Raw genomic sequence first — 15,655 nt, forward strand, 5'->3', positions numbered from 1 at the left:
TAATTCTTTTTGAGTTTTTCAAATAGCCCTTTCCTATTCCTTGATTATTTTATTTGCATTACATGTATACTTTACTTATCCTTCTTAATACTGCAAGCCCTTTAAGGGAAGAAAAGCTGTCTGGATTTTTTTTCTCTGTGTATCCAAACTAATGTCCTCCACAAAAGCATTTTGTAAATATTTTTTCAATTGAAGAAAGAAACAGAGGTAGGAATGTTAAAGAGAAAGTCTGATAAGGAAAACCAAGAGGAAATGTCTAGTTCTTATAAGATTAAAAGAATAGGTAAGAAAGAAGAGATTGGGTGTGCCCCTAATGGAATTGGGGTGGGGAAGGAAAGTCACAGAGATGTTAACAGAGACAATGGAAATTCTGTTAAATGAATCTGCAATTCCAAAACCTACATAGTTAAAATTTGTATGGACCATGATAAGAAAAGAAGACCTGTCTCATTTGATTTATTTAAAGTGACAAAAATTATGTTAAATCATGACAAGATTATATGAGATGAGCTAAAGACAAAAAGTAACAATAGAAAGGAATAGGAAAAAAAAAACTTGCTTAAGTTGCCTACCTTCAAGTAAATGACTGTTTAAATCCTCTAAAGGGAAGAGATGTCTATTCTCTTGGAAGATCTACAACTTTCCTTGCTAGTCTATTCCAGGATTTTATTGACTCGAATAAAAAAGTTCACCCTAATGCCCAACTGAAATATCTCTACTTTAATTTCCTCTTGTTTGTTCCACCAAGGACAGAGAAAACAACTGCTCAGCATTTTCTTCATAAAAGTTCTTTATATACTTAACCCTTAGGCTACTTGTATCTAAATATAAAAATAAAAGGATATAGCTTATTAAGGTTTTTTTTTTCCTCATAAGGTCTATTTTCTTTCCCCTTAATCATGTTTCTTACCTTATATGACCACTCTCCAAGTTTTACAATCTCTTTGAAGCACAATATCATGCAATTTTCCAACAACAGTCAAGATAACACAGAGTATGGTATATCAGAAAGAAAAGCATCCAGAACTTTAGCGCCATAATCCTTTTGATGCATCCCATTATAACAATGATTTTCCTTGTACTACCATTTCATTGTTCATTCACATATCATTTGAAAGCTATGATTATAATGTAATGTGATTGATTAAACAAGCCATGTCCAAACTCAATTTGATACAATCCCCAGCAGTGAAACAATAATGTTATCTTTATTCCTACCTGAATCAAAGGAAGAGTTTGCCTAAAAGATTCTGATTTTGTAAATCTACAGATAGTAATAGTATATAGCATAACAAATAATTCTATCCTGTGCTAAGAATAGCACTCTATTTTCTATTGTCATTTTTATAAACTCTCTAGCTGTATGAAAGTATAGGTGCAGTGGATGGATAAAACACTAGACTGGGAATTAGGAAGACTTATCTGAGTTCAAATCTGGCCTCAGACAGTTACTACTTGTATGATTCTGGGCAAGTCATTCAACCCTGTTTGCCTCAGTTTCCCATCTATAAAATGAGTTGGAGTAGGAAATGACAAATAACTCCAGTATCTTGGCCAAACAAATCCCAAATAAGTTCACAAGAAGATTCAACTGAAATAATGGAACAACACACAAAGCAATATAGAAAGCACTGCTACTTAGCAACCAGCAAGTCTTAGGACTTAGTTAAGTAAGAATACATCCATGGGGACAGGGCAAAATTGGCAAGGCCAGGACTTGAATTCTATTTAAATAGGAAGAATTAATTTCCCTACTTGTTCATCAAACTATATATCTAAACAAACAATGACAGAACTAATCCTGAACCTATGTATGGGATCTCTCATGTCGTACAGGCGAATGATTCTGGCTTAGATCAAATCAATCCTTTAAGTGATTTTCTCACTATGTCTTCAGGGGAAGAAGATGTAAGACATTCAGCTGAAACTGTGGTACATATATAATTTTAAGAGCAGGGTCCTTAAAGTGCTCTGGAGTTCCACTGTCATTTCAATGTATAGATGACAATGGAAAAAGACTGCTCAGAGGATGTTCCAGAAGTCTGTAGAAAAGATTCTTGTATCAAATAAAGTAAATGATATTCCCAGCAATTTTAATATTCTTTGGTTAAAAAAAAAATCATTCAACTGAGAAAAAGCTGTCAAATGTCACATATTGAAAAAGGTAAGGGGGAAAATATGGCAAGAGTAATGTAACTAGACAGAGTCCAGAATGAGGAAAAAAAAAAATATGGCAACAGTGAGTAGAGATGAGTCCTTAATCTTTGATAGGGATTGTTCTTAGTTTGCCAACCTTTTTAGTAGCTTTTAGGCCTAAAAGTTTTCATTGTAACTTGATACATTTGCAAGATTTTGAAATAAGCCCAAATCCAATACCAGGGATAATCAGTCAATCAATAAGCATTTTTAAGTTTCTTCAGTGTTAGGAGTTGAATATACAAAGGCAAAAATGAAATAATCTTAGTTTTCAAAAAGCTTATATTTGATTTTTAAAAGATAAGATGTACATATATAAGCATGCACATATAAATATCTAAGATAAATACAATGTATTTTGGCAAAGAGAGACATTCCTACTTGGGAGGTTGGAGAGGAGGGGCAACTGGTAAATTCTTTATGTAGATGGTGATGCTTAACCTTGGATATGAAGGATTTAAGGGAATTTTAAAGGAATAGGTACAGAGGAAGTATCGCTCAGATATGGGAAATAGCCAATAAAAAGAAATAGAGATAGAAATGGAGTATTGGGTCTGAAAAGATCAGTTGACTGAATTGTAGAATGAATGGAGAGAAACTTAGAAAGTTAAATAAGGACCAAGCTGTTAAGAACTTTTATGTACTAAGCAGAGGGATTTTATTTATGCTTAGAAATAATAGCAATCAGTGGATAGCTCTGAAATTTATTAAATCAAAGTGATCATGATCAGATTTGTACTTTAGCAAAATCTCTTTGTTAGCTTGTTGGAGAATGATTTGGGAGAAGGGTGATGAGGCAGGAAAAGTTTTTGAATTATCTCAACACAAGGTCTTATATAGAGATAGTATAATATTTCATCTTGTATTCATGTTGTTGAATCAATTTTGTTCCTACTGAACTTTACCATATTTTAAAAAGATCATTTTACCAATGTATCCAAGTCACTTTGAATCTTACTCTTGTCTTCTAGCAACTATACTTAATATGGTATGATTTACAAATTGTGTGAAATTTTTCAATATTTGATTATCAAAATTTGATATTAAGCTCTTAAAGAGCATAAATTCTTTTCATATATAAGAAACAATGAAAATTGAGTAAGTTCTATTTGCTTTATTTAATACCATAAAGGAATAAAATGATATATGGGCATGTTTATTATAAGATTATGTGATATGGGAAAATGAATTTAAAATCCCAGATGGCAAATTGAGCTAAAGTGAATGTGGACAAAAACTTAATAATAAGATTTAAATAATTTAAAAGTAATACCTAAAATAAAAGACTATATTTTCTGTTTATAGCTATTGAGTTGATCTTTTTTTTTTGTAAGTTGTATGCAACTTATTCTACTAAATCTTCTCAATAAAATATCAGAATATACTTTTAAGTTTAAGGCAATTTTGTTAATTCCAAGTAATAATCAATGGATATATTTACCTGTAGTATTAGGCTAAAGTATTAGCTATTTGTACTCATAATGTTACTTTTTCTATAGAAAATCAACTTATTTGTATGAATAAAATAGTTATTTTACAAAATAATAAAAACAGGTGTTGAATATTTTTATAAGTAGATTTGATTTCTGATGCTTACTACCTAGATCATCTTAGGCAAGTCATTTAACTTAAACATTAGAGACTTTATCTGCAAAATGAGAATTAAATTAGATGGCTTCTGAAATCCTGTCTAACCTTAGATCTATGATTCTAAGATGAATAACCTATTGGATTTTGATTCTTTCTTCCATTTAATATACACCAAGGTGCTCCTTTTAACAAGTGTTAAAAAAATCTCACTTGATATGTCATCATTAAGTCATTTTGTAGTATATGACCATGAATTAATTTGTATGAGCAAATTCAGTAGAATATTTATAAAATAATTTCTCAGGAATAATTTTGTAATTTGTTTTTCTTCTCACTTTTAGTTTATCATCACTTCTTTAAGTTCTTCTCCTTACCTCTTTAGTGCTCCAGAAATGCTGTTACTTAATGCCAATGAGGCAATACTTAGTCTAACCCTAGGTGCTCGTTTGGGGGTAATTACTTGGCACTACAGCAGTATTTAAGCGGCTGACTGCTAGATGACTAACTCCAGAGCCAGAAATGGCATTCACTTATGCCAAAATGTTAAAAATAAATAAATACATGACAAGCACAAAGATTTACTAATTTGCTTTGTCTTTACCAATTAAGTTGAGTTTATTTTGGAAGAGAGAATAATTTCAGTTATGGTTGGATTGGGAGTGAGGAAGAATACAAAGAAGGATCATAACACCTGGGCTTGGGGAAGCTGGGAGATGGGAAGAGCAGGAAAGTGGGCTATTTTTGTGGCATTCTTGACAGTATTATCAAGCAGCAAATGATCAGCAAGCAGCATCACTCCCCAGATACATGACAAAGACTATTTTACAAATTAGTAATGACAATAACCTGGTCTACTCTGCTTCTCCCAAATTTCTCTTTAAAATCTATATTCAGTACCATGGGTTCATTTTTTTTTTTAATTTTTCATTTGGTAGTTATTTTTGTTCTGCATTTTTATTATCAGATGACCTAATTTAGTCTAACACTGAAAGCTTTTTTTAGTTATACTGAGGCACTACATACTGAGGAAGTATGTGAAAGAAGACAGTTTGCATTGTGATAATGGGGAAGGGAATAATTAATCCTTAATTTAACCATCTATAGCACTTTCAACCTTGAGAAATGTTTTTATTCAACAAACTAAAGGTTTGTTGCAATTAATGGGTCTGCAATTTTAAAGTTCTTCCCATTTCACAGATCAGGAAATTGAGAATCATAGTTTAAATGACTTGTTTATGACCACACAGTTAGTAAATATTGTGGTCAGAACTCAAGTTCAGGAATCCTAACTCTAATTCGAATTAATTAACTCGAATTCCAGAATTCTTTTTATTATACTCTGCTGACTCTCAATTAAGCAATCAATTATTATGATGGCATCTACCTCCCAGGATTGTTGTGAGAATCAAGTGAGACAATATTTGCAAAGTATATGCATAGTTCTTGGCATAGAGTAGCCTGAAGAAATACCTATTTCCTTCCTTTTTTTCAAAGTCAATGCCTCATCATATCACCACCACCAGGGTAAAAAATTTCTAAATCTCCTTACAGATTCCAGGATTAAGTAAGGAAACACAAATTTATAGAGTGTATACTATGTACCAGACACTATGGTAATTGAAAATATTATATCATTTGATTCTCACCACAAGCTTGAGAGATAGATGCTACTAAACTCTTTTTACAATTGAGGAAACGTATGCAAATGGAGATTAAAAGACTTATCCAGAGCTAGGATCTGAATGTGCAGACTGAATGATCCCCTAACACACACACACACACACATAAAAAAAAAAAAAAAAAGTGAAAGATTTTTGCTTTAAAGGTATGTTCATTACTTGCTAAAGATATTGAAAATGGCTTAATGTCTACCTGTGGCTTGTGTTGAAAGATTCTGAGGTCTTTTCCAATTTTAAGACCCTATAGTATATAATATTATGGGTTTTGATTTTTAATCACATAATTTTAGACTAATAATATATTGGGTTGGGCTTTCCTAAGATAGTCTTAAGTATGTGTGTCTAAGTATTGTCTTTATATATTCACAAATATATAATTGAGAGAAACCTAAACTTAATAACTAAAATATGATTTTATTCAAATAGAGCAAATATAGGTCTTATATTGTATATTTGAAAAATATTTGAAAAGAGATCATAAGGGATATAAAATGAGAAAAAGAGTTGAATGAGTTATATAATAAGAATATGAGATAAGATATAGATAGCCATTTTACTCACAAAATATTGAAACTCCAAAAGCCTCTACTGTACTGGGCAGTTTGTCTACAGAGAATTTTTCAGGGAGATATGGAATAGCTTCACAAAGGATCAGAGGGATGAATACCAATAGTAAAGAAAGCATAATTTAATTCTTATCTTTGTATTTCCCAATGCCTAATATTCTTCCTGATATATAAATAGTTAATAATGAACACTTCTTGATTAATTGAACACAGATACTAATCAAAGTATCCAAAAACTTGCTCTACCAGTAAGTACTAACAAAAACAACTATACAATCAAAAAATAACAAAAACATTGGTGATCATTAAACTCATTAAATATATATTGCACAGATCATATTAAAATTGAAAATTATTATAGAATTATAAATAATGAACTAAGTTATATTTGCTACATAGTGGGGAATATATCTTTGTGTTTTCTCTCCTGGAATTTGTATAGATGATCGAATATGAGTTGTTAGACTGTAGCAATTACCTTTTTAATGTGTAGAGATGTCTATTTCTGTGAGGTTTTCCTAATACCAAAGACCTTATGCAACATCGAATCAAATCTATAAGAGAAAGCTTTGGAGAATATGGCTTAATATGTTCTCCAGACCTTCTCCCAATCCCTTTGAAGTTGTATACATAGTACCAATTATAACTGGAGCAACCTATCTTTGCTTACAGAAATTCTACATATGCAAAGAAAATAAAATTATTTCAGTATTGACCTTTTTATGCCACTTATTAGAAAATTACTCAGGTATTTTCTGATGAAGAGGAAGGTTCAGGATTCATTATTCTTCACTTATTCCTCACATGTTTATTAAGATTTGAAAAATGACATAGTAGTGTTGTTATGAGAATCAAATAAGACAAAGCACCAGAAGGCAATTTTCATATTGCAAAAGCCTATACAAATATATAGTGTTATGATTGCTATGTCAATTCTTTGATATCCAAAGAGAATTATATAGACAGCATATAAACATATAATGTTAAACCCTTTCTATGCCAATCACTAATGTCCCTAAATTTCTACTTGTTAACTTTTTTTTTTTTTTAAAACACAATACTACACAAGGGTGTATCTACTTTATGGTAAGCCAGTGACAGCATTTTTGGAGCCAGAAAATATGATTAAATAACACACACACACAAAAAGATGTCAAATGATACCCTAAAAATGATTGAGTTTAAAATGCAAAATAAAAGCAATTGAGAGTGATTATGGTAGTTAATCATTTTAGGCTTTCCTTTGAAGAATGCACCTTCATTTAAAATTGAAAACAAATGCTATTTTTGCTGTTTAGTATTCATGTTGGTAGATTTGGTTTATTGGCTAGAGTAGACATTAGAGTATACATGCTACCTTCAGAATTTGTTCTTTACTAATAGTGTGGTCTCTGCAATATACATATTTAGCTCTTCAGGGTGTGTACTACAGCTCCCTTTGGTGTTCTATATATAAATTTGCTCAGCAGATTTGTGTTATTAAAATGTAAATAATGGTATATAGAACATTTGGCAAATAAAAAACCCAAGCAGGGAATAAACAATCATATTTATTGTTAACATTCGGGCTAGTTTATTGAAACACACCTTGCAGTAACTGTCACTAAAATGATTAGTTATAAAGTTTAAATTTTGAGAATTGCCTATTTGGGTAAGCTATGATTTTATTTGTATAGTTATGATATTCACTATTGAAGTACAAGATAGAAAATCTTCCCAATACAAACCTAACTGTATGCCTTAAATAAAATGCATTTACTGTGCCTGAGATTTAATCATACATTGTTTAAAATTAATTATTCCATTTTAATTGCATTGTATAAACAGAAATGACCTGTTAATTTAAAGGAAATCTATCAGCACAAAATGAATTCAGTCATATAAACAAGCAAGATGAACTTGACCTTGTTTGAACTTGTTTTGATGTGGCCCAGATGGTAGGCTACATGCTTGAATAGCAGGCTAAAGCAGAGGAAAAACTCATATAGCAAGATCTAGATTTATAGCCTTTTGCAAATTCCTACCTTGTATTGTCCTTTCAGCATCTGTTCTGCCCCCGCTGCGGTCAGCTTCTATCTCTGGGGTCAGAGAGTCTAAAAGCACAGAAAGGTGAGACTGACATATTTCATTTGATTCCTATAGTCCTTTTTACAACCTGTTACTCCCATGCTGAATTACAATACAATCAGCCTTCTTCATTTAAAAAAAAAAAATGTTGAACAATGACTGGAGGTCACAACAATTTTAGGAAGATTTAGAAAGATTAATGAGCAATGAAAGATGGTTCTTAAGCAGGGAGGTGGGGGAAAATGAGTTGTCAGACTAATAATTTAGCCCGTTTTTAGGAGACGTGTTAAGCAGCTGAGCAATATTTGCTCACAGATCTAGAAAGGAAATAAGAAAAAGTAGGATAAATTTATGAAATAAGGGAGAACTGAAGGATTGTGTTGCTCTTACAAATGCCTTCCACTCCAATATTAAGTTTTTCAGTAGAGATTAATGAAATAGATAAAACAGAAAAATGTAAATCCACAGAATAATTTAAAAATCATTCTTTCACATCATAAAAGAACAATGTTAAACAATATATAACTTCTTACCATTTAAGACCCTGAGACTATCTGTTGATGCTGCCTGTTTTAGGGTCTGCTCCGCTTGTTCTCGACGCTTAGTCTCAAATTCAAGAGCCTCCTGCAATTTCCTTTTTGCCTTTTTCTCCTTCTTTAGCCGTTTTTGAACTATTGCTGTAAAACATGACATTTTGTTAACTTAAAGACATTACATTTGCCTATTGCCCATGGATATAGTGGCTTGGGTCAACATATAGGAAGCAAAATGGGATGAGCTAATCATTTAGATAATTCAAGTCTAAAACACATTTCTTCAAATAGGAAGATGAAGCTAAGTATTGCTGTGTTAATTTTTTTTTCCCCAGAATGGTCTCCAAATTTTCAACTTCACTTTTAATATATAAAAGTACATTTACTAGAAACAAAATTTAAAATACTGTGTTAGTAAATAACTTACATAGCTGTTAGTAGAAAGAAATCTTATTAAATATAATCGGTAACTAAATTGCCTCCTCCTTGGTTCATCTGTTCAGGTAAGCCAAAGAACTTAAATTATTTAAATTACATTGAGCTAACTGGAAGGGGCAAATAGGAGGATTTTTGGTTTGTTTGTTTTTTTGTTTTTCTTCTTTCTGGGAGGAGTCTTATTAAATTCCCCATGGAACTAAACAAGAAAATTTAAATAATCCCCCTTGGAATCTTAAAGGATACAGTAAACATATGGTAAGGAACAAAATAGATTTGTCTAAAGTATATTTATAAAGTAGAGGAAATGAAGACTTTCTTGAGGATATTTTATTATATCCTTAGAAATATTGATCCTTCCTTAACACAGAATTTATATATGCTCCAACACATTGTAACAAAATGTCTAATTTTATTTTGCTGAAATCTAAAGCAAGAGAATCTAAAGCCTTTACAACTAAAATATCACAAACTGCTATTTAAAGTAGACATGAATAAGTATTACAGCAATGCTCCTGTTTCTCCCTAACCCCCCATTTCCACTCTACCCCCCAGCTGGGACTTTAATTTTATCCAAGAATTTAATGTGTTATCATTAAATAATAATGAATCAATGTTCTTCAAGAAGTATGCAGTAAATGTACTTTCAGTATGATGATTATTTTAATTTTTACAGTGTAAGTACATGGCAAATAATCTTAACAAATGAGAAGCAAGCATGTGTTTCTCTTTGAATTAAAATTTTATCATGGCTGACATATTGTGAATGTGACTATGACAAGCAGAGCCAGAATGAGAAAAGCCTCACTGTGTAGCTGTCCACAGAAGAGACATAATCCCAATTTTACTACTTGATCAGACTGCACAGCAGTAGGATGCATTAATTAGAGGATATGCAGATGGGAGGGAAAGAGGGTATTTAAGACAAAAGAAAATGATACAGTTATTGTTCAACTCTAGTTATCCAAATGGATGCCTTGATATTTGAAAAATCTGCATGACTGTAGGTTTGATAAAATAAAATCTCCAAGATATAGAATTAAGGGCATGTTGAGAAGAAAACCAGGATTTAAACAAAATGTTTGCTAATTTAATTTTATTCTAGTATCAAGAGAAGTACAAATGTTGAAGATTGTTCTGGACTTATTGACAGAAGCATATATGTAAACAGAAGTTATTTTTCATAAATGAGGAAGGATAGCCCTAAATTATTCATGTAATAAAAATGAATTTAATCCTGGAATTAACAACATTCCACTTTTAAAATTCATTTAGTAAAGTTAGTGATGCTATCAATTGTTTACATGTCCCTTTTGTCACTGCAAGCTTATCTATCATAGGAAATCACATTGTATCAAATCGTTCATCAGATAAAAGATATAAAGTAAAATGACTGCTGACTAATTCTTGAGCCAATAAGGACAGATGACTTGAAAGAAATTAATAAGGTTAAGTCAAGTCAGTATACATTTATTAAGCACTTACTATATCAAATGCCAACTGTGGCCCAACCCTCAAATTCCTGGTGCCTAAGACTTTTAGAAAAGAGAAATTACTTTCAACATAATTCATCTGGAAGGAAAAATACTAATGAAATTTCTGTCAACAGTCTCAAAAAGCAGTTTCCTACTACTGGCCATTCACCAACTCCTGTGTTACTGAATCAAATGGGATAGTCATAGCTACACTTCAGACTAATGAGACATTTTCAATAGACATATTACTAATAAATAATCATTGCTAGTTATTACCTTCAATTTATTGTTTCACAATTAATTAAATCATAGATGCATGGAGTGATATGTGATTGTTTTGCCCTCTAGTGGTTAGAGGAGTTTAACATGATGTAAATACAGATATGAGCCCAACACCATTCTAAAGTTTTCTCAAGTGGCTGCTTCTTTAGGATACTAGTGGCTTAAAACTGAATTTATTCTAATAAAAACTAGAGCTTTAATGAAAGGTATTGACATGATATAATTCTATTGCAAAATATCACTATGAACATAACATTACTGTGCTTATTTGCTACTTTTGTCTTAATAGCACTTTCTAGCTCATAATAAAATGTCACAGTCTGCTTATTCCATAGTACTTCTGTCTAAATGTGCTTTTATCATTTAGAAAGGGTACATCTTAAAGAGTCAGAGAATCTCAGCATTGGAAAAGCTTCAAAAGTCATCAAATTTATCCCTTGCATTAAAATCTCCAACTAAGGAGATTCATTACTTCCAGAGACAAACCTTTTCAGTATTGGAGAGATGTAATTGTTAGAAAAACTTTCTATATATCACCCTGAAATTTACTTTCCTGAAATTTCTTCCCATTCTTTTACATTCTGTTCTTAGCAGTATGGCAGAACAAATAAAACCCCTACTCTACATATTAGTACTTTAAATACCTGAAAATAGCACAATTCTTACAGCTTCCCCAAGTTGGCCCTTTTCCATGCTATCCAAACAACAAACCCCAGATCCTTTGCTCCAAACTTATTTAGTAGAGCTGGAAGATACTTTGCTATCCTACTATTATTCTCCAGCTTATCAATGCCTTTTCTGAAATGTGGTCTTAGAAAAAAGCATAATCTAGATCTGGTCTGATCAGACCTTCATAGAATTAGAATGTGAGAGACCTAAGATAACTAGCTTTTTTTTTTGTCTGATATTTCAACTGCAGCCATACTGAATTTTCAACCCACTATAACTGCCTACTATTGCTTAAATTTTTATATAGTCACACCTTCCACAACTTGTACATGTGGTATTCATTTCCTTGAACGAAAAAATGTAAAACTTTACATTTATCCCTATTAAGTCAACTTATTATATTACAATCAATGGCAAGGTAATTTTAGATCCTCTCTGTCATTTAACACATTAGTCTATCTCACCTAGCAAATATAATTAGGCTTTTATTTATGTCTTTATTCCATTGATCAAAAAAAAAGTTAAACCCCCAAGACAGTTACACTAGACATGTCACTAAAGACTTCTTTGCAGGTTGACATCAAACCATAAAACTAACCCAACAGTTTTGAATCCATTAAACTTATCTTATCCATTTTTTGGGGGGGGTGGGGAACCTGGTTCCTAGTTAGGAGATTTTTAGTTTTTTCTTTCTTTTCTTTTCTTTTCTTTTCTTTTTTTTTTTTAGCTGCTGTACTCTGATAAAACCTAGATGAACTTTTTTGCATATTTCATACATCCCTCCTAGTTTTAGAAAGAACTATCATATATTTCTCAAACTGCTCTGGCCTCTGCTAAACATCCCCAGTTTCTTCAAAGGAACCTCATATAGTTATGGAAGAAATATTCTGGCTAATCAGCTGAAACATTCTGTTGCTTTTTAATGTTTCTTTTAAATTGTTATATTCAAAACTGAATAAAATACTACAAATGTGTCCTCAACCAGGATGGAACATGGCAGGAATATCACTGCCTTATTCCTGAAAATTATGCTTCTTTTAATATAGGTCAGGATTGCCTTAGTTTTTCTGGCTGCTATATCAGTCTGGTAATTCCTAATATTTCACTAAAAAGTCCCAGAACTCTTTTTTGTTTGTTTAGACAAATTGCCACACCTTACCCAGTTTTGATTTATAAAGTTGATATTTTGAGCCAATTTTGTTTTTATAAAATTTTACTTCTTAATTTCAATCCTATTGAAAAGTCAGATAGATAAAAAAGGACACTGCTTTTCAACTTAGTAAGGAAAATACCCATAATTATATTAAAATTACTTTAAAGATATATGTGCATATTTTGTCCATATTTCAAGGATCTATTGTTTCTTGGATAGGATATTGACAGATGTCAATCTGTCAATCCATTTATAAAAAATAAGTTATAGACTTAAATGACTGATTTATTCATGATTATTCAGAAACAAGATTAGAACATACATATTCCTGATTCCAAGAACAGCACTATGTCCATTATATCCATCTGCCTCTCTGATGTTGATTCATTTCATAATGAATTAAAATAAAATCCTCCTTACTACCATCCTCAGACATGTTAGATTATGCACTAAGGAGCCAGATTCATCTATGAATATGTGCTTGATTTTGCAAGGTCAAGATATCATATACTTCAATAATAAATACTCACTTTTAACCACTTATTAGGATAATTCATCAGTCTTCTATTTCAATTGATAAATATCTTGGAGAAGTAAAACAGCTTGAGTAGACTAATTTTGGGCCCTTATTTAATACTTTAAATTTTTCAAAAGTGAATGCAGACTAAATGGAAAGTTATCTTTCACTTTTGTAATATGATCAGAGCTTATTCTTATATCAAATCAGTAAACTAGGACAAGCAATCAGACTTCCATGATTAAAAAGATAATTTATAAATATTAATGTCTTATGATGTGGACTTGAAAGATCATGAAGTTTGGAGATTAAAATAGTAGGCCAGAAATAGAATGAGTCTATAGTTCAAATGCTACTGTAAATATACTGTGTTAATAACTGTTAAAATTTGGAAAATTTTAGTATTTCTATGTTAAACATTTGAAATAAATGTACTATGTTTGGCACTGTTACATACCTCTATTCTTCTGTTCCATAGCCAACTGCTTTTCAAGAGTTTCTCTTAGTTCTCGTTCCCTTAGGAAATCCATCTTCAACTCTGTTTTTTCCAATTGGACTTGTTTCTCTTGAGCTCTGGCATTGTCTATGGCAACTTTCAAAAGCCCCTGTTCAAAGGTAAAATCAATCACTATAATGTTTAGGTACAGAGTCAGTTTTGCTCATTCCATAAAGTATTTTTACGTAAAACATCCATGCTAATTAATGCCTTTCACTGACAATGCACTCTGGGCATACACTGGGACAGTGAATGTTGGAAAATATACTCTATCTGAAAAATAAGCCTTCCAGCAATCATTAACATGTTTTACTAGAACAAATTTGAAGATGTCATAGATATGGCTGCTTTCAGTCACTCAGGATTTCTATGTCTAAAATAGTCCATGAAAATATTTTATAAATTTTAAGACTAAGAGGGCATGTCTCAGGAAACATTTATGAGATAATCATATTTCTGTGATAAAATGAAAAGATGAAAAGATAAAAAGAGCATCTATTCAAATATAATAAAAATGATAACCTGAAATTTATGTAGTACATTGGGGCTTGCAAATTACTTTGCATGTGTTACCATGTACAAGAAGTAGGCAGAAAGTAGTTATCTAATATAGGGAGATCTTTAAATAGAAGTGAAACAAAACTGTATTAAAGACTTCAGGAATACTTTTCAGTGGCCTTTTAAGTCACAGATTGCCTTTTGGAGATGGACTTTATAAGATACTTATCTACATAATTTTTTTTTTTTAAAGCACTTAGAGAGGAAGTTCAGTCATACTCAATGTCCAATTTTGTAAGTTTCAGGATACAACTTAAATGATTGTACTCCATCTTTTAAGAACAGAACTGCTTGGTGATTCTACAAATAAACTTCTTTATAAGTGGTCATTGTGGTTTATTTATAAGAACTCTGAACTGGAAGTCATAAAATCTATAATTCTCTTCTAGTTCTGACACTTTTTAAAATATTGCTTCATCATTCTGGGATTCATTTTCTTCATCCAAAAAGTAAAGAAGGTACTCCTTCATCTTAGATCCTTATTCTGGTTTTCAAATATTAGGATTTCATAATATCCAAAATCTTTTTTTTTCATATGTTCTCTGAGGTTGAATCTACAAAGAACTCCAATGATAAATTGAAATAATAATATATAATACATCTATGCATACTGCCAGAAAAACAGAGGGCTATATTGATGCCTTTGTTAGACTATGAATATGATGAACTGCACTTTCAATTAAAACCATGATTAAAAAGAAAAGTTCTGATTCAAAATTATCCCTTTTCTTTCAAGATGGGGCACCTGGCAGAATGATGTGAGCCTTGCCCTTCAGCAGGGCTATCACAGTACATATAAACTTTTCATTCCTTGTATATTCAACTATGAATTCCAGTATCACTTAATAACCATATTTATACTTTTCCAAGCACACACAAATCACTTTGCATTTATTATACCCAATTTACTAACTTTTTCACAAGAAAATACAGGAAAAAATGCTTCTGCCATAAAATAAGTTAGAAAAGGGTTTCTCCGCAACATTTAGCCCCTCCCCTAATCCATCATGTTTTACGATAAAACCTAGCTGTTAATACCACTGCCATCTTTACTCAATTCAGCAACATTCAAATAAATGTTTTTCTTCATCGAGAACAAACAATTAGTAACAAATGAAAGATATCATTACATCAAGTGCCCTTTTTGATCACCCCAATTAAAACTTTAGTTTAGCTGTATTTTAATTCTAAGATACCAAATTCTAATTTTCTGCTCTGATTGCTCTTGTTGACTTATCTTTGAAAGATGTACTCTCTGTGCAATGTCTAGAGATTATTTAGCAAGATGCCAATGTTGGCACCACTTAATGTGTTGATTGGTTGTATTATCAGTAGCTGTTTAAAATAAATTACTATTAAACTATTATTGTCCTTGGCTGACAAAACACAATATTTTGGTGTTCTTTAAATATGAAACAATCATTATGAATAAACATGGG

The 15,655-nt window shown here is 31.4% G+C and overlaps 1 protein-coding gene across 3 annotated transcripts in view; it reads right to left on the reverse strand.

The window, feature by feature from the left end:
- DACH1 (dachshund family transcription factor 1) overlaps positions 1-15,655 on the reverse strand; it is a 481,861-nt gene that overhangs the window by 33,806 nt on the left and 432,400 nt on the right. For all 3 annotated transcript variants that reach the window (XM_051983908.1, XM_051983907.1, XM_051983909.1), the window contains 3 exons: positions 13,620-13,767; positions 8,632-8,775; positions 8,056-8,124 (listed from right to left, as the gene is read on the reverse strand). In XM_051983908.1, the coding sequence (XP_051839868.1) occupies positions 8,056-8,124; positions 8,632-8,775; positions 13,620-13,767 (361 nt within the window). The remainder of the gene's footprint in view (positions 1-8,055; positions 8,125-8,631; positions 8,776-13,619; positions 13,768-15,655) is intronic.

Source organism: Antechinus flavipes, chromosome 3, assembly GCF_016432865.1.
Source record: "Antechinus flavipes isolate AdamAnt ecotype Samford, QLD, Australia chromosome 3, AdamAnt_v2, whole genome shotgun sequence".
Taxonomy (NCBI): domain Eukaryota; kingdom Metazoa; phylum Chordata; class Mammalia; order Dasyuromorphia; family Dasyuridae; genus Antechinus; species Antechinus flavipes.